At 43.6% G+C, this 20,840-nt stretch overlaps 1 protein-coding gene across 2 annotated transcripts in view; it reads right to left on the reverse strand.

The window, feature by feature from the left end:
• The window catches only part of LOC144768586 (sulfotransferase 1 family member D1-like), a 248,137-nt gene that overhangs the window by 44,404 nt on the left and 182,893 nt on the right, over positions 1–20,840 (reverse strand). For both annotated transcript variants that reach the window (XM_078652376.1, XM_078652375.1), the window contains exon 5: positions 3,375–3,501. In XM_078652376.1, the coding sequence (XP_078508502.1) occupies positions 3,375–3,501 (127 nt within the window). The remainder of the gene's footprint in view (positions 1–3,374; positions 3,502–20,840) is intronic.

Raw genomic sequence — 20,840 nt, forward strand, 5'->3', positions numbered from 1 at the left:
CACTCTGATCATATAAAAACTCATTCACTACCTATTTCTGGGGACTGTGAATAGCAGCTTTCTAAGGTGGCTGCTTGTGGCAATGCTGCACTTGGGGAGGGTGGTCTTTTTTGGCTCCTGGTATGCAAGATGTGCCACGTGAATTGTTTTCTTCGGAAATTATCAACAACGTAAAACAGGATTTAAATACCTAGGTGTTGCCTCCTGGTGTATTAATGAGATGCATTAAAAATGTTGTGTACAATATTGGAGTTAGACAATCCATAAAAAAGAATGTTTTATGCTTGCTGCTTCTCATTTCTAAGGACTGGAAATAACTGATGCTACAGCTACTAAATGTAATGCTGCTCAGTTTAATTACCTGGGAAGCATAAAAGGCTGAACTGGTCTTGCAAGCTTGAAAGTCTTGGTCTGCAGGTCACAGCATAATTAATTATCAAGCACATAACCTCTGAAGCCATATTGTGGCACTGTGTACATCAGGTGTGTTCAAACTGTGTCCAGAAGAGCCTAAGCCATCCCAGGTTCTCCAGAAATCCACAAATGATACATTTACAAACCATCAAAGTTTCAGTAAATAAAAAGCGATGGGTAGGATACTTCATCTCAGCTGCTGGTAATTAGTCCGACAGCATTCCAGTCCGTTTTGTTTTCTGCCCACTGTGCCACTCTCGACAGAGACAGCGATAGGCAAACCAGGCTTGGTGCAGCCTGCACTGCCAGGCCAGGCCCTGCCTAAATGGCAACACAACAGCCCAGTCTGGTTCAGAGCAGCTGAAGCTCTGGCGGACGCGGCCCTTCTGCATGCAGGTTGGAGACCCTGGTGCGCAAGGAACTAGATCGATGAACGATAATGCCACGTGAATACTCAGGGCCTCATTTATGAAAAGTGACGCATCGCTGCGTGAAAACAGCGATGCGTCACTTTTCACTGCGCTCTCCCTGCGGCATGATTGATGCGTCATATTTATAATATGACGCATCATGTCGCAAGGAGTTACAGATACGTCAGTATTTCTGACATATCTGTAGGTGCAAAAGTGACGCATTGCTGGAGAGTGTCACAAAAGTGACGCAACTCCAGCAATGCTTCCTTTCACATGGGGAAAGCCCCATGTGAAAGGGCTTGCGTCAGTCTTACGCCTGCTGTGAGGCAGGCGCAAGATTTTGACGCAACAGCGTCCTAAAAGTGACGCAGTGAAATCTCATAGATTTCACTGCGTCACTATTACGAGGCTTTTTGCGGGTGAACGCCCCCTCTGCATACATTATACCTGACGCAGGTATAATGTAGCGCAGGGGTTTACAAAGTGACGCATCTGCTTAGATGTGTCACTTTTGTAAATAGTGCGCATCAGGAGTCATGTTTTACACCGCCGATGCGTCACAAAAAGTGACGCATCGGAAGCGCAAAACTCACGCAAGGCCTCATAAATGAGGCCCTCAATATTTTCACTGCGGTGACATTCAATCAATCATCATTCGACCCGTCTCTCTGCTAGAGAAAGAATCGAGCTGAATTGCAAGGACTTAATTGTGGAATATAATCCACTGCGACCCTCTGATAGGGGGCAGAGTTTAGTCTAGAGCCAGATCACGAGAAAGGAAGGGCATGTAGGGGAGAGATGAGGAAGCAGGAACACTTGATAAACGAAATTTGGACTGAGAAAGTTTGGATGGAAACGGATTTGCAGCATACCATGAACCTCACCATGGCTCTGCCACCACCCAAACCAAGCTCTACGAGGGAATACGGGATCCATTACATATGCAAGAGGAGGGGTGCCTGTAGAAGTGCAATGTTTGATGGACTCTTGAGGTGAAATGTACACACGTTCTACGCAATATTTGTCTGCCCCTCTGCTAGGTGAATAGCGAATGTGCAGAGCTTGGAACTAAGGGGCCCATTAGGAAGGCGGGCCGACTTCCGTCTGCCTGCCACCCTAGCGTTGCTGGGACCGGCCACCAGTGGTGCGGCGGTCCTGCACCGGTGATTAGGATGCCACTGCCACTGTGGCGGTGGCATCCTCCATTCCCTGCATTGTGGCAGGCATTGCTCACAGCACCGCCCTCCACAATGCTGGGAATGCACTGCATGCATTGTCATGAACAAGATGACAGGAACCGCGAGGTGCCTGCCACCATGTCAATGACAATGCAGGGGGTACCATAGGTACACCCCATGTGCACCCCCCAGCCCCCAATACCCTGGGGGTCCGCAACGGGTCCCCGTAAGAGAATTCCGCATGCCTTTCCGTGGCAGCAACACTGCCACGGAAAGGCATGTTTCCATCCCCATGCTAATATGGATGGCGATGTCTAGCAAACACCGTCACCATATTAAACCGATTTCCGCCGGCGGAAAAGCGGCGGACAGTCTTCCCGTCCACCGCGGTGCACCCCGCCATACTAATATGGCGGGGGTAAATGGGTGGTGGGTGGGGAAGAATGTAGGGCGACCCGCCCTACATCCTAATGGGCCCCTAAGTGTTAGATGCACCCACACCTAGGCTTACACACCACTCCGTTCAATACTGGAGTTAAAATGACGGGAAAACACATGCTGGTTGGCATGGGTCTAGAGTAGTCCACTGATCCGCAACACCAATGCATCAAATAAGGGCCAATTTCATCCAAGCTGAAAGCTGCCCACTTGCACCCCTTTCCGTCTTGCTGGCTGTTATCTCACCAGATGTCCCTTGTGCTTCTCATCTCTGATTATGACCCCTACTCTAATTCTTCATGGTGATGCAGCACCGTGCTCCCAAGGGGGCAGGGAGCACAGATATCCACTGCTGTTGTGGTGCTTCCTGGCAAGGTATTTGTGAATAGGCGAGCGCCAGTAGAGTGGGCAAAATTGCAATTTTTTTCACAGAAATTAAGTGAAGGTAAGCCTTTTGTGCTTAACCGCATGCGTGCGGTGGCTTTTCCCGCTGTACGCGGCGTTTTTTTAAAATGCGCGTTACATGACGAGCTCAGCTCGTCATCAGCATGTGAGCGGGGCAACTCATGACGAGCTGAGCTCGTCATCAGCGCCGAAGTGGTTAATGTACTTGCATGCTGTCTCTTGTCAAAATATCACACAAGAGCACACCTTGTCTAGAAAAGTCACACAAGATATTGGGAGGAAACTAGTTTGCAGCGAAAATGCATCCCTCAAGAGATGTTCTGCTCGAACCAGTCTCCCACACGCAAACATTTACATGTAACTGTGTGACCACAAAAATGGACAAACAAGTTTATGCAATTCACATTACTCGTAATTCCCAATTTTTGTGAACTGTTGTCAATGTAATAAAAAATGTCACCTGGGCATAGTATTCAGTACTGCATGATCAAACTTAGGACTGAATCTGAATAATTATTTCTCTCACCTTCCCCAGCCATGTACTTTTCCAGGAACTCCGCCCACATCTTTATGGGGGGGAGCAACTTCACTGCCATCTGGAAAAAGTAGAATGACACAGCCACGTCCTTGGCATTGCGGGCCATGTATAGAATCTGCATAGAAAAGAAGATAGGAATGTTAGGTCCAGCAGGCATTCTGTTAACCAAGGTGGACTTTCATGAATGCCTTAGAGGTCACGTGATCCACCTCAGCACCTATCACTTCAGCTGACCTCCTGCAGACAAAGCAGTGCAAACTCTGGGGTTTGGCCATTGCATGGTCCAGCTCTGAGTCCTACAGGTTTTGTCAGATGCCTAGCTCTGATATTGAACACTTATCTGTTTATGAGGTTCTTTCTGACCGCAGCGCGGAGACACACTAGTCAGTGTAACCAGGCGCTTTACAAACTCTTTATTATTATTATTATTATTATTATTATTATTATTATTATTATTATTATTATTATTAGTATTATTATTAGTATTATCATTAATAATAAACGTAGTGGCAAACAAGTTCCTGTTAACAACTGAATTGGCAATATTGGTTGTGTTTGTTCCATAGATACATCCCCCAAAAACTTTGTTTCAAGCAGCAGTCTTTCAGTTTGACATTATGGAAATGCTGTAAAATTGGTGGCCCCCAAAGACGATTATCCAAAAGTTACAGGTAGTCAGACAAACGGGTAACGTGTTTAAAGGTAGCAGGGAACTACTTTTGCTTTGCAACACCCATATGGCAGTGACTGATTGGTGCAGAGGGGTCATGTAAAGGTCAAAGAAGAGAAAGTTGTGGAATCAGCTTCCCTGGTTAGCTGTGCACATTAGAGTGACAAGTGTAGAGTGAGTGTCAGGACTCAGGGAATAAAGGGGCAAATTCAGTATGAGTCTGCAAATAAATTATCTGGAAGCAATGTCTGAGGATAGCAGTTTGGGGTCGTTAGGAAGGTGGCATCATTTGTAGCTTGGTCAGCTTGCCCCCAAAATGTAGAGTAGCTCCCTGCAAGCAATGCTAGTTGCCAAAAAAAGTAACCTCTGTCTGTATCACATTCATATGATCCTCTGTAATGCAGTTTTAGTAACTGCATGTGTGGTCCTGAATGTACCAACCATTCACTCAGTGATGGATGTTGTTCTATATTACCTTGATGTTTCCTGTGACACTGAATATATTTCATGCTTTTTGTGGGCTCAGAAGCCTAATGGCTCACGACTGTGCCTTGCACATTTCCCGACAGCATAACCTCATTTTTAAACCTGAAAGAAAAGTAGGGTTTTGTGATCATAATAAGGCTGGGGGAGAGGAGTTGGCCTAACGGCTAGGGCGCTCGACCTCGGACCTGGAGGAACGTTTGCGAAAGCAATTGACTAATTTGGAATGCATCATGCATTTCTCAATTTTAGGAATCGCAACCATGTTGCGATTTCTAAAATTGCGATTGCATTTAAGAAATCGCAAATAGAGATTTCTTAAATGCAATGCATGATTATTTTCAAATTGCGAATTCGCAGTTTGGAAGGGGTAAAATAGCATGAAATTGAACTTCATGCTAATTTACCTAAAACTATCAAATATGCACAAATTGCATTTTTTGAAGTTTAAATTTACATACACACATGCCCTTGGGGCATGTGTGTGTGTAAATTGCATTTAAAGTTACATTTCAGGGGTGCAGTGAGGGGTTCTTTGGATCCCCCTGCACCCTTGAAATTGCATTTACATTTTGCGAATCGCAATTTGAAATTCGCAAAATGTGATTGCCTTCCTATGGGCCTGCCCATAGGAATCAATGGGAAGGGTTTTCCTTAATTGCGATTCGCAAATTGTGAATCGCAGTTAAGGAAAAATACAGAATCGCAAAAATAAATGCGAATTGTTCATGCATTGCCGTTTGCGATTTCTAAATTGCGATTCCTTAATTTTCGCAATTTAGGAATCGCAAACGGCAACAATGATGTATCTAGGGGATAATCTCCCAGTGCCTAACAAAAATGAATGTGTGTCCTAATGTAACGTAACTGGTGCTATGTAAAGCACTCCGATACCCGATTCGGTTCGGGTCTAGTTCGCGCTATATAAAACTCTGCCAAAAAAAAAAAGCGTAGGTAGATGATATCTTCCCCTCAAGGACTTTTTGAGCTTCCTTGGGGAGAAGATCCAGCCACTTAAACATTAGATAAGCTTTAGGTGAGAGTAACAAGCTTCTTGAAGTATTCTTCATTGACTTGTACTAAGAGAAAATCTTTATATATTGGCTTACTTTTTTATGCTTTTAGCTTTTTGGCTCCAACTGACCTGTTCTAGCGAGGGCCATGGTCAGTTGAAGTGACACTTGTCTTTGATATTTTGCTGAGCTGCTTCTTATTTACCATTGAATGCTAGTTGTTCCTTAAACTTCCCAACAAGTTCTGTTTTAGTTTTAACACAGTGATCCAGCATATTGGTATGAAACTACTTGATTGTTTCTCTTGACTAATACCCAGAGTATTGTCTCTTCTTTTTTAAATTTTCTGCAACATCATGTTCTTTTGTTAACTTTGTGTATGTAATTCTCTTTTCGTTTATAGCCTATTTTGTGCTTACTGTAAAAATATTCATGCTCCAATATTTACATAGGATTAAAATCTTAATTAAAATTAAGAATTAGGGTCATTTCAATAATGCTTTTGAGAATAAAAATAATTTATGATTAACTGCCCTAATCTTTTGATGGAATGCCATAGTAGGTGAATTTTTATATAAAAATATATAGTGTGTTATATTCATGCTTGTATTTGGTTTGCAGTCTTTAAAGAAATCTTGTCATTTTAGAAGTCGAAGCGGGTTGACTGACTATGTACTATGGAAGATTTATTTGAATACATATGAACTGAAAAGAAGAAATCACTGAACGCATCTGAATGTAATGACTCAAATAAAAAAAACTACAGACCAATGTATTGCATGTCCTTGAATGGAAATAGACTAGACTTCTCCAATTTAAAAGGGCTCCATGGCCGTACCGCCACTTAAACTGTCGGAAAGTATCTTGCCGTTTTATCCCTGTAAGGGGCAGGAAATGACAAATTTTATTTAGCAAATGGAAGTGAACAAACGTGTTCATTATTGACAATACCAAACAGTGGTCTAGAATCTTTCAGAAATGTTCGGAAGGATCGTGGATACTTCTTTGGGCCAAAATGAGAACTTTAAATTTGTACTGTTTACTCTACATCACACGAGGTAATACGTTCTGTTTTGAAACTGGACTTTTCCTCGTTTTGATTTAATATTTAGATCCCCACTGCCTTCTTTCCTGTGTTCCTTTTAACTATGTAGCTGTCTAATGATCTCATTGGCTAGATCTGACACAGGCTACTGAGCTTTCTACTGTAAGAGTTATCAGACTCTTTCCCTCCCTCTCATCCCACTTTACAATCCAACCATCTAATTCTCCGGGTAGTTTAATCGGCAATAGGATTTTAGGCCTCCTGTTGTGGCCTGGGTTCATCTAAGGATCGAAAGTTCTCTTTCTTCTCCCTCTTTCTTCCATTTCTTCTGATTTATTGCCAACTGCCCTAATCCTTCAGTGTGCCGCTTGATTAAATTCTTTAACCCCCAAAGTGTGTTTTTATCATTCTTTGTGGGATGATGTTTGACGGTTTCAACCTGCTATTGATATGGGTTCCTTTAGATCTCCTGCACGCCCTTACTTCACGGTGTGGGTTTTTGGATGATGACTTTTGACACATCAAGGGTGTTTCGCTGATGCTAAATTTTGCTGTTTAGTCTCCCCAGATGTTGTTTGTGGGTTGGCTATGGTTTCGATCTCTGAATGTTGCGTGTTTAAGTGTGAGTGGGGTTAGGTTTTGGGTAGTGGACTACTTTTGGCATTGCCTGCGTCCCTCATTTATTTTCACTGGCACTTTTATTCCGTATAGTCCAATGGCACAATAACACTTAGGACATTTTTTTTATTGCAGGCCCACTGCAAGACCCCATTCGGGGGGTCACTGGGCAGATGGAGGGTGGGGGAGTGGGGGTTACTGGATCCTCGGACACTGGTTGAGGTTGTTTGGCACTGGTGACCTGGTTACACACCTACTATGGCTCTGCAAACTGGGTCATGTACACCCATTCTGTACAAAGACTCTCCGGGTAACGTGGGAGGAAAGTCAGAGGTTTCACAGAGAGGTAATGTGGGGGTCCATTACTCAGAACTCCACAGTCAAGCCCAGTGCTTAGCTTTGTAAGATAAAAGTGCTTTGATGACACAGCACATGTAATACTACACAATTCACTGGCGCTCAGCTATGGGGTTGTCATTCCAAATACAATTCCTACATAAGCATTTACACTTTCCAGTGCTTTGACCGGTCACTCTTTTGACAAGGGAAAGCCACAGCAGCTTTGCTCCGGACTTGGCCTGTAGCAAGTAAATAACATGGGTGCCAATCCTAGCAGATGTAGCTTCTAGGCTGCATCCTGGTAAAATGTTTTGCGAGCATTTTGGGCCTCCGGGCCAAGATCACAGGAAGTACACATCTGCAGGGAGAGCCTTCAGGCTAGGTTCCGGATTCTAGTTTGGCGGCGACAGCAGCTCCCCTACTGGATTCATTAGGAGTTGGGTAGCAGTAGTATCAGGCCTTCAGGCACTACAGGGGTGCTGGACAGATTTGAATTCTTCTCAGGCTTGATTTCTGTAGGCAGTACACTGCAGGAAGGCAATGGAAGACTTGGAGACCCCTCCCAATATTGGTTACCTCTGCCGTCGCTCATAAGGGCAGTCAGTAATTTCTGAGTGTTTCACATGCCAGGAACACAGTCGTTTTCTCTTCGTGGGCAGTCACACCTCCTGCAGAACCAGCATTCTCCTTCACTCCCTGAGCTGGAAGGCAGGTTTCTGGGTGCTAGGCACACCTTCAACATGACCCCACACCTCTTGGAAACTGGCTGCCATTAAGACTTCAGCCCTGGGCACATAGCAGCTCTGTGAGTACTCTGCAGAGCACTTCCTTTCTAGGTCGAGAAGAACCTGGAACTGGAACAAAGTGAGTGGTTTCCAGACAGGGATTGTGGATCCACTGTCTAAGATTTCAGAACCATGCTTGAGCTGGTTCTCTTTCTAACATAATTTTTGGGCTGCTTCTCAGACACAGCCTTTGTGGAAGGTGATCACTCTCACTGCAGGTAATGGACTGGAATAAGGGGACAGTGAAATGAGAGATCTCTGCACCTGGTGGTCATCAGCCTTCCTCAAGCAGTAATCAGAGACATGCAAAAGGCTAGGCCCTGTCTAGAAACATCTTGACCTTGAACAACAGAAATTACAGTCCTACCCCTCACCCTATCATCTATCAAATGACAGTGCTCAGGAAGAACGAATCAGTGGCCTTTTGGTAACAAGCCCCTAGCTAAAAATCCACAAGCAGCCCTGTTTCCATCCTTCTTTCCTCACTTCAGTGTCTGTATGTCCACCCTTCAGCCACAGGAATTCAATCAGTAATCTCTCTTAATGTGTGGAAGCAGCATCACTCTCCTATTTGTGCCATGCTAAACCAGGGGTCATGCAAAATGGGTCCCACTGGCCCCAGTACTCAGACTCATACCACTCAAAGAGTCGTACTATCATACATGTAATATAGGAGACGTGGCCAGGCAAGATGGCCAAGTAGATGTGCCGGCTGGCACTCCAGCCGACACAAATAGTATCCTGATATAATCCTGCGACCCCCTGTTAAGAATGGTTTCCAGATAACCTTCCGGCATCACCTGCGGTGTATCTGAGGGCTCTATCCTGTTTCCTGGAACTGGTTGGCTGTTATGGTGGGAGGAGATAAGCCAGCGCCATCTGTGTATGAGGTACAAACAACTCTGAGGCCTGGCGTAAGCAGCCAAGGAGGTGGCCTCACAGAGGTCTGGAGGGCTGGCTTGGGCATTCAGAGGACTGGGACCTCTGGAGGGCATCCCGTATGTGGTGGAGGTGAGGAGGATCACCCACTTGGACCCCGTGTCGAAGGGTCAGGGAGTAGACCTCCAGAGGTGCACTGGGGCCACTTCCTATACCTGGCCACTCAGTCGCAATGAAGGAGCGTTAATAGCTGGCCTATGAGTATGGTGGAGGCAGCCCTACTGGGCTGCAATACTCTGCTGGGGGGAAAGAGGAGAGGCCTGGTTACAGCTGCTCTAGATCGCTACCGAAGAGAGGAGCCTTTTTGTGGAGCCTGCAGATGATGTGCAGGGACCTGTGTGCTGCTCTTATGAGCCCCCAGAGGTGAGGTGCTTGCTGGGGGTGTAAGGAAACTCCAAACACCTACTCAATAAAAGACTTCACAACAGTTAATGCCCTGACCACCCTGATGGTGATGGCCCCTACAAGAGCAGGGGTCAATGATTACTAGACTTGTAAGATGACCGCAGGCCTTGTGGGCTGGGAGATTTTGGGCATTGTTACTGGGGTATATACCAACAAGAAAATGTCCTGCTGAGGAACATTGCCATACTGATTGAGAGGCCAGCTAAGCTTAGGAGAGAGTGCCTGCCTGGGGGAACGTAGGACTTGTGATACTCGGACAGTACTTTGCATGGCCCCCTTGTCCTGAACCTTGGGCTTGGAGTCTAGCGACGCAGACACCCCTAGCCCTGAGGGACCTGTATTAAGCACACAGCTGTGAAAGGATTCCTGGGCAAAACCCATGCGCATATCAGGACTAATAGTGCCTAAGTAGCAGTTGCTGGGGTGGAAATCCTGATAGAGCTTATTGAGGCCTCTCTCATCTGCTTGTTGTGGGTGGCCGACGGTGGTTGGCTTGCGAGCTTAATGATGGTGAAGGAGAAGGAAAACTGGGCAACTCGAGCCAACAAAATTCTTAACTAGGCACAACCAGTGCTTCCGATCCCAGAGCCAAAAAGGTAACCTCGGATGGAAACATAGAAACAATCCTGCAAACGGCTCCCTCCCCGGGGATATGTTGGCAGTGATTCAGAATTCATGGGATGAGGTGGTACATAAAACTGACTGTTACAATTGATGTCAACTTGTTGCGATCTGTTCTCAATTAAGGTATCAGACCGAGTGACCACCATGGAACAAAATAGGACTGCTATGCAGGAGGAAGTTCGTATACTCTGTGACATTGTTATTGGTCTACAAAGACAAGTCATATGCTTGGATGATCGTATAGGGGATGCAGAGGGGAGATCCCATAAGAATAATTTGCCATTTGTGGGGTTCCTGGAAAGGGCAGGACAGTCCACCAAATGTTTGTAAGAAAAACACTGTTGAGTGAGTGCATAGGGCACTAGTACTTCCGCTTAGACCTGGTACACCACCTCGGGAAATTATAGCATAGTTGTTCAATTTTGAAGACAGAGCTGCAATCCTACAGAACACTGGAACCTGGGGGCCTCTGCTGTTTGAGGGACATCCCAACTGCATCCCAACTGCATCTATGCGGATTACACTCAAAGGACCCGATTCACAAAAGTAATCTGAGACAAAATCCTAACTTTGCAACTTTCGGTATTCCCAAAAGGCATTTAGGAGTAGTAAAGTTGGAATTCCTCACTTTACTACTCCTAAATGCCTTTTGTGAATACTTAAAGTCGTAGAATTAGGATTTTTCTCAGTTTAGGAGTAGTAAAGTTAGGAATCCTAACTTTACTATCCCTAAATGCCTTTTGTGAATACCCAAAGTCGTTAAGTTTGTCTCAGATTACTTTTGTGAATCGGGCCCAAAGAGTGCAGGACAAGAGGAAAATGCCATTTGTGGGGTTCCTGGAAAGGGCAGAAGGACAGTCCACAAAACTTTTCTGAGAAAAATGCATCACTCCCACTTTAGTTCCCAAGAGAACTCCCTAAGCTTTTCACTGTTGAGCGAGAGCATGGGGCCCTAGTACCTCTGCCTAGACCTGATGCACTGCATCGGGCAATTATAGCCCAGTTGTTCAATTTTAGAGACAGAGAGGCAATCCTACAGACCACCAGAACCCGGTGGCCTCTGCTGTTTGAGGGACATCCCATCTCCATCTATCCAGATTAAACTCAACGAGTGCACGACCAGAGGAAATGTTCCTTTCTGTGAAATTATACTCTTTGGGGCTTATTTACAAGCCCCTTGTGCTGCCTGTGCCTCACTTTTTGTGGTGCACCGGTGGCGCATTTTGCTACCCCATATCTACAAGGGCTGGTAAAGCCACCCGGTATGGCTTTTCCTATCCTTGTAAATACGGCCCTTTTACACAAATAACTTTGTGTGAAAGGGGTGTTCCATTGGAGTTGCCTCTGGATGGTCCCACGCAACACCCATGGAACCTGACACATTTCCAGATTTCTGAAAAATCATGAACCTGAAAATGCGTCTCAATGCTACGCCTCCCCTGCACATAAACAATCATCCCTGTGATGCAGGCATCCTTGCACCATGGCGCAAAGGTACCTTCATCGGCACATGGCAGCAAATTATATGCCAGAGCATAGGAGAGCAAAGGGATGATTGTAGATATGATGCTTCCCTGTGCTTTGAAAGTGCTGTAGCGTGGTGCAGCAGAAGGGCTTGCGGTGCTGCGCTGTGTCACTTTCTTGTAAATGAGGTCCTTAGTCTGAAATACAGCCTCCTTTTCCCTTCCAATTCGAGAGTGGAATACCAAGGGATAGTTATGGGTTTTTTTGGGCTAATGAGGCAAGTGACTGGTTGGATTTCTGGGGAAATTTGGGTCGCCTGGTGTCTCCGACAGGGTCGAACCAACCATCAGCATCGAGCTTATCTGGCCGTGGTCAATGACGACAGGGCCATTGGAGGACAAGAGACACCAATGCAGGATCGGGGAGGATCCAGGTTTGCCCAGATGCTATCTTACAGGCTACAGAGGTTGTCCCTGACTCGGACGTGGCCTCCCAGGAGCAACAGGGAGACAGAGATCAAAATGAAAACACTTCCCTCTTAATGTGTGGTTTAGACTTGTGATTGCCTATTGTTAGACCTGACATCATTGGTGTAGGCTTCCCTTGTATTTTTGCCGTTGCCTCCCGTTATTTTGCTGTGTGTTGGACTTTGTTTTGCTGGTCGAGATGCTTTGGGCATTTTGCCACTGCAGTTCAGTGCCAACGTGCAAGTACTCCCTGTAAATTGTTGTTATGGATTGGTGATTCCATGACTGGCATATTTTGATTTACTAGTCAGTCCCTAGTACAGTGCACTGTGTGTGCCCAGGGCCTGTAAATCAAATGCTGCTAGTGGGCCTGCAGCAGTGATTGCGCCACACACATAAGCAGCCTGTAAATGTAACTTAGACCTGCTACTGCAATGTCTGTGCTCAGTTTGGTACTGCCATGTCGACGTGGCAAGTGCACCCATTTGCCAAGCCCTAACCTTCCCTTTTATTACATGTGAGTCACCCCTAAGGTAGGACCAAGGCACCCCTGTGGGCAGGGTGTAGTATATGTGAAAAGTAGGACATGCCCTGATGTGTGTGACATGTCATGATAGTGAAATACTGCCAATTTCATTTTCCGCTATTGTAAGACTATCTGTCCCATAGGAAAGAATGGGAGTTATTTATAACATCTTATAAATATTACTTCCCATTGGGACAAGATAGGAAAGTAAACTTTATTATGCCTCAACTCAGAATGTTAAGATGCATCTTTGAGTGAGGGTGATTTTTACATGCTGGGTTTGAAAATACCATTACCTAATCATCCAGTGTGCCTCTGCTAGGTCGTGTTGACTGTCTGGCTTTGGAGTGACAGGGGCTGGGAATGTGCATTCTGTTCAGACAGCCACTTCAGGGGTTAGGTGAGTCTTGCCTTTCCAGGGTGAGTCAGGGCTGAACTGAACGGACCTGGGCTGGATTCAGAGCAGGGGGGAGGAGATTTATTTCACAACTGAATGGGCCTGGTCTGCCTTCCACAATGCTGTCTCCACCTCCTGCCAGGAAGCTGCACCACAGAGGACAAAACTGGTTTTGGCTAGGTAAAGAGCTTCTCTGCCACAGAGAACAAAGGATTTTGTATTTTTAAAAAAAGAGGTGCCAAGACTCCAGACTTTTAGTTCACTTCTGGGAATCAAGAGGAAGCTTTGTCAAGAAGAAGAGCTGGAGAAACTCTGTCTTGGGTTGGCCTGCAGTGGTTGTTTCTGCCAAGAAAAGGACAAGAGCTTTGCTGTGTGCAGTGACCCCTGCTTGAGGAAGATCTCCAAGGGCTTGAAATAGAGCTTGCCTCCCGGTCTGAAGTCCCAGGGACACAAAGATTCACCACCAGCTTTCCTGAACTTCCTTGCTGGGAGTTTTGACCTGCTAAGAGGTGCCTGCTGCTGTTTTGGAGCCTTGGAGGCTGTTTTCTGCTGGCAGCTGGGAAAGTAACGCAACTTTGAGAAGCACAACGCATCCGTACCTGTTTCCGACGCATCACCGAAGAAACCGATGCAGCACCTGCCCGTGTCTTGAGAAATCGCTGCACGCCGCATCGAGTGCACCGATCTACGATGGTCGAGATCACCACACCAATTCCGATGCAGCCATGCTGTGCGGCTGCAAGAACCAATGCATTGTGGGAGCATGGCTGAAGAAACCAATGCAAAAGTTGTTGCTGCCACCGCATTGAGAACCAAGGCATCCCCGATCCTCACGCATCTCATCTGGGCACCATGCCTGCAAGAACACTGGGGGTCGCAGAAAGAAACCAACGCATCATCTTCCCTGGGCATAAGGATCTGGCGCATCACCTTCCCTGCGACAGTTTCTGTTTTTGTGCACAACCCACAATCCGCACATATTAAAAAATCCTCCCATATTAAAAAATCCTCCCATATTAAAAATTCCTCTCCATATTAAAAAAATCCTACCCATATTAAAAAATCCTCTTGGCAAAACAAAGCTTGAAGATAAAAAATGGTCCAATATATTAAAGAGAGAGGACAGAAATGAGGTAAATGAAAAATGGATCATGACATCCTTGCATGGTAATAAAGAGTACTGACACACTTCATCACAAGTAATATTACAAGAACAGAGTATGGCCTCTTCTAAAATAAAGATATGCTCATGGAACATAAATGGGATCAATAAAAAAGTAATCGATGCCCAAATACAAGGACTATCGAATCATAACCAAATAGTACTACTGCAGGAAACATGGGCAACAAACCCATTTATGTTAAAACACTACAAAGGATATTTCGAACCTGCAATTAAATACCAAAAATGTGGTCGCCCCTGTGGTGGTCTAGCAATATTCGTATCAATTGAACTACATGCTAAACATGAGCAAATACCGACAAATAATCCAAATCTTCTTGCAGTGAAATTATGATATAAATCTTGCGAAAGTAGGTCACACAAAATTCTAATTCTAGTTAATATATACATACCACCAAAACAGTCCTCAAAGAAAGAGATGTGTATTTCTATAAACAATTTACTACTGGAGCAAATCTTGGAAGAGCCGTTGCTGACTATATTGTAACAGGTGACTTTAATATAAACTTGTTAACACCCTTTGAGCGGGGTGACTTTGTTCAGTCCAAAAATCAACAATGGGAAATCCTGGAACCAATAGTGAAACCTAGAACATCTAATAAACAAAATAGAATAGGGAGACATTTGTTAATGGACATGGAAGCGCTGGGTCTCAGAATATTAAATGGTAGATTTACAACGGACTGTTCACCTGCTTGTTCATTTCACTCAAGTAATGGAAACTCACGCATTGATTACACACCAACATCATTGTGTACTTTCAACAAAGTGACATCTTATCGCTTGAACAAAGATTCGGACAGCGACCATAGCCAACAAATTACTGTGATAAAGCTCTACTGCCCAAAATCAGAAAACTATTTGACAATCCAAGGCCAGACCTGTACCATCAACTACAGGAAACTTATATGGAAACCCGAAAATGCGGATGAGACTACGGCAAAGGCAAAAAATATAGTTAAGGAATGCTTTGAAGAAACAACGATTAAAACGGCAATGGACCAATGGGAAAAATGTCCACAGAAAGTAGTGAATTACAATAAAAAAACAACCGGTGTACAAAGGAAAAAAATGGCCCAGAGTGAAACAAGTGAAGCTAACATCTTTCTTCCGCATATAGTAAGGAAAATTAGATGTTCGCGAAATAGACTTAGGAAACAGATAACCAAGTCTCCGTTCAAAGAGGAAATACGGGTATTATTAAGAAATACAAAAGACACGCTAAGGAAATTAATTTGGAATGAAAAAAACAAAGCCAGACAAGAGTTGTGGACAAAAATCTTTCAGGCAAGTACTTCAACAAACTCAAGGGAGTTCTGGAGAATAATTAATGGTCTGAACAACAAGGATAGGTAGTAGTGTTCCCGTAGGGAAACGTCCGCACAACTCTCCAAGGAATAATATTATTCAATCTGCAATTTGTACACACTTACAGTATGGTTCACAAAAGAGGAAGTTTGTAAGAAAAGGGTGCTAAAGAAACTCTAAGCACCTACTACCACAAGGTGCTGTTGACACACACAAAAGTATGTGTCGCAAAGCTACAGGGGGATGAGAATCTAATTACAGCACTCCCAATGATTAGTATTATAGCAGTCTGGGCATAGCGTACATGAAGCCCTCGATATACCACACTCTAATTATCATAGAGGATATTATAAAGTACAGAGAACAAAATTCTATTCCATGGGGGTACCAAAAAGAAAAATTAGAGTTCAAATACAATCCAGTTTTTGATTTCTTCAGTCTTTTCTTTATTGATATTCAAATTTCTTAAAACATATTCTCCCAGCACGTAAATCGCCAACACGTGTTTCGTCCTACACAAGGACTTCACCAAGGCATAAATGTGGTGAAGTGAGGCTTTGTTTGTTCATCAATATGAAAGACGCAAGCTGTAGTGTGTTTTTGAAGCAGAATACCGTTCATTTAGAAAATAGAGTAGATGCTTGCAGTGTAGTTATAGAAGTGAGTTCACATGTGTCAAACAATCGTAACACCAGTCAGGTGCAATAAGGCTGATGTATAGCTCACTAAGCACACAATAGTGAATCGTTAATGCATTTCCTGTGCCGTGGAAGTCTAAACGGTAAGTCAGTAGCTCAGCCAAAAGTACAAATGTTCCGGTTTTCGCAACCTTGATAAGTTGCTTCGCAGTAACTGGAAATACCGTATTTCCACACAAGTCCGTCCACGTCGCAGGAGAGTCCTGCGACATGGACGGACTTGTGTGGAAATACTGTATTTCCAGTTACTGCGAAGCAACTTATCAAGGTTGCGAAAACCGGAACGTTTGTACTTTTGGCTGAGCTACTGACCTACCGTTTAGACTTCCCCGGCACAGGAAATGCATTAACGATTCACTATTGTGTGCTTAGTGAGCTATACATCAGCCTTATTGCACCTGACTGGTGTTACGATTGTTTGACAGATGTGAACTCACTTCTATAACTACACTGCAAGCATCTACTCTATTTTCTAAATGAACGGTATTCTGCTTCAAAAACACACTACAGCTTGCGTCTTTCATATTGATGAACAAACAAAGCCTCACTTCACCACATTTATGCCTTGATGAAGTCCTTGTGTAGGTCGAAACACGTGTTGGCGATTTACGTGCTGGGAGAATATGTTTTAAGAAATTTGAATATCAATAAAGAAAAGACTGAAGAAATCAAAAACTGGATTGTATTTGAACTCTAATTTTTCTTTTTGGAACCCCCATGGAATAGAATTTTGTTCTCTGTACTTTATAATATCCTCTATGATAATTAGAGTGTGGTATATCGAGGGCTTCATGTACGCTATGCCCAGACTGCTATAATACTAATCATTGGGAGTGCTGTAATTAGATTCTCATCCCCCTGTAATAATTAATGGTCTAGCCAGACCAATTAAATCTGCTATAGGATCTAGCCTATCTGAAGAAGAATGGGTGACGTTTCTTAAAAAACATCTAAATCCTGAACCCACACCAAATAATCAATGTAGAAATCACGAGCACAATACAAAAGCTGACCTGGAAGGCGATTATGAATTTTATATAACCAACTCGCAGGTGGCCAGATTGATAAAGAAACAACAAGATGGGACCCCCGGTCCGAAAGGTATCCCTTTTGCATTATACAAGGAAGCACCAGATTTTTGGTCCACCTATCTAGCCGATGTTTTCAGTGAAGTGGTCCAGAGTGGACATATCCCGAAGTCATGGAAATGGTCACTAATTACACCTATCTTTAAGAAAGGAAATTGGCAATTGCCGGAAAACCATCACCTAATTACCTTGCAAGATACGGATGCAAAATTGTTTGCTGGGATTGATGAATTTAACGGATTGGGCAAAGGAAAAGCAGGTATTGCCCCCGAACTAAACAAGTTTTATCAAAGGCCTTGGAACATCTACAAATATTTTAACATTATCGGTATTAATTGATAAGGCAATTTTACTAAAACAACCCTTATACCTGTGTTTTGTAGATTTTAAATCCGCTTTTGACTGTGTTGACAGAGAGCTTCTATGGGAAAAACGTAACAAACAAGGAATTCCGGACACTTTGTTAAAGATGCTTAGGCTTCTGCAGTCCGAAACTTGGGTGAGGGTGAGGATGGGTGATGGAAACACACTAACTAATGAAATTCCTACATCTAGTGGTCTTAAACAAGGGTGCGTCTTGGCCCCGTTGCTTTTTAATTTATTTTTAGCTGATCTCTCTACTGAGTTAAATCAAATCAATACACACCTTCCAAGGTTAGCACATACACAGATATCTAACTTGTTTTATGCAGACGACGTCATACTCCTAAGTCATACCAAAGTTGGAATGCAACAATTAATTGATGGCATTTTTAAGTATTCAAAAGAAAACGGTATGCTAATAAACAAAGCTAAGACCAAAGTAATGGTTATTACAAAAAATGTGCGACTTAAATTTAAACATAAATGGTTTTTGGATGACAATGAATTGGAACAAGTAGCTGTCTACAAATACTTGGGTGTCATTTTTAATGATAATGGCAACTTTTTGCCACTAAAACTGGATATTACAAGGAAAGCAAACTCCCTCGTCGGGGCATTCAGAACTATCCAGAAAACCATAGGAGACCTATCTTATCACCCTTTATTAAAAAAAATTGCTGCTTAACTACTGCCTACTTTAACATACGGTAGTGAGGTAATTAATGGGAAAGATGCCGAGATCATTGATATCGCTGTCGCTAAAACGTACAGAATCTTATTCTCTCTCCCAAAGAATGCCTCACAAGCCCAGGTGAGGTTGGAGTTTGGGCTAACCAACCAATGCTATGCAAGGAAAGGGCATATACTGAAAGTATGGAATAGAATAAAAAACGATCAGGATAACGAATTGTCCCGTTTACTGATTGCATGTTTTAACTCAGAAGATTTATTAATTAATTCAGCTTTTGTTAAATTCCTTTGTGCTGTACGCAATAAGTTGGAGGCTCTTGCTTGATTAACTAAGGGACTGTGCTAAAATGTATAATATATAATCACTTCTTTAAACATAATCACAAATGACTGATTATTTTATTACATAATGTGTATGATATATAATCAAGGTTTAGGACACTAATTGTAGTCATGGATTGTTTTATAATTTTAAATTGTTGATATTTTAGCTACTTTTTGTAAGATTTTAATTAATCAAACAAATAAAAAAATAAACTTGAAACTTGTGCACAACGCAACCAAGCTACTTTGCCGTAAAAAGTATTGCATCTGCAATTTGCTTTGAACAAAACTATTTTTACCTTTTGAAAGTCATATTTTATTGCTGTACTGTGGATTTTTGTCATTTTGGTCTTGTTTGGTTTAGATAAAGATTATGTGTTTTTCTAAATTGGTGCGGTGACAATTTGTAGTGTTTTCACTGTATTACTGTATGTGTTTACAAATGCTTCACACACTGCCTCTGAGATTAGCCTGTCTGCCCGTGCCAAGCTACCAAGGGGGTGAGCAGGGGCTATTTTAGAAGTGCATCCTCCTTACCCTGACTAGAAAGAAAGGGTCCCTACTCGGACAACGGTGCAAACCATTGCCACCTAGAGACCCCCATTTCTAATACCTATGATGACTGGGGCATGTCTATTGCACTTACATCATTAGTGCTGCTGTGTGGGGTAAAGAGATTGTTGAGGGCTTGCAATGGTCATATGGACCTACGCATTAGAAACATTGTACACAGTGTTCTCTCTGAGTGCATGGCAGGTGTGTACCTGAAATATATGTATGTTTGGGACAGTCAGGGGGTCCTACCCTTAATGGTTGTGGGATGTGTGACAGTGGGAGGTGCTTAGCACCAAACCGGCAGAGACCGCATGGGGAAGCTGGAGTGTGTGTGCCTCGGACTCTCCCAGCTGATTGTCCTCTTGTCTAGCACAAGTTTGTATGGGTGTAGGAAGGGGGTAAATAGTTTTAAGTGTTTTTCTAGTGCTTTTTCTATTCTACGTTGAGATAGGGAGCAGCATTTGCTAATTTCATACTTGCCTATTTACAGAAAGGGTGGGATTGCGGTACTTCCCATGAGGAGGAAGGAGTTTGGGGTAGGTACGATTTGATGACTAAGGTTTGGTTTGGGTTGTTAAAGCTGCTTTCGTGTCAAGAAACCATGTGTGGTGTATTGATTAAGTCCCTTTCTTGCTGGTGTGTGAACGTATTTGTTATGTATCTGAGGGGAGGCGAATGACAGCTCTGTGAAGTATGGCTGTCCCATAAATAAATTGATTACCTGGAATGTCCATGGCATAGCCACTCTTGAGAAGCGAAGACGAGTGTTTTGTGTATCTGAAATGCTATGAGGTGGCAATAGCATGCCTGCAAGAGACATGTGTATGGGTTGACTGATTCCCCTGTCTAAGGAAGCAATGGAGAGGGCAGGTTTATGCCACCTCCTACTCTGGATATGCATGAGGAATGCTCATCTGGGTGGCTCTAGGGACCCCTTCAAGCATTTAAATCATGATGTGGACCTGGAGGGTGTCAATTTCACCACCTGATTATGCCCAGCACTGCAGAAACGAGGATATTCCCATTCAGCTACCACTACTCCAGCAACCAACACTGAAGTATGCACACAGTGTACTTGCTACCGGAGCACCGGGAGAGGGGGGATAAATGAGAGAGAGAAGGTAGAAAACAAAATGACACCAGTTCTGGGCTCCGCCTGTTCTGTTCTTATTGGCGTGTAACTGAGTCTGCACCTGGAGCGAAAGATAAGCAACAATCATCGGTCATTCAATATATATACATGTATTTCTATGGACATGCATATACAAGCCCTGTGCCATATGTATAAGTAATTCCCTTACCAATTCACAAATCCTGCAAGCTTGTTATGTAATCCAGGCTCCAATATCCATAAGTTGTGTTCAGGAAAATACAAACGAAAATATCTCTCTACAAGAATAAATAAATGTTTTAGTTAAGGGGGAAAAAGTCCGTAGACAGAACCCCCCCCCCGCTTCGGTAATTACACAA

Source organism: Lissotriton helveticus, chromosome 7 (assembly GCF_964261635.1).
Source record: "Lissotriton helveticus chromosome 7, aLisHel1.1, whole genome shotgun sequence".
In the NCBI taxonomy this organism is placed as follows: domain Eukaryota; kingdom Metazoa; phylum Chordata; class Amphibia; order Caudata; family Salamandridae; genus Lissotriton; species Lissotriton helveticus.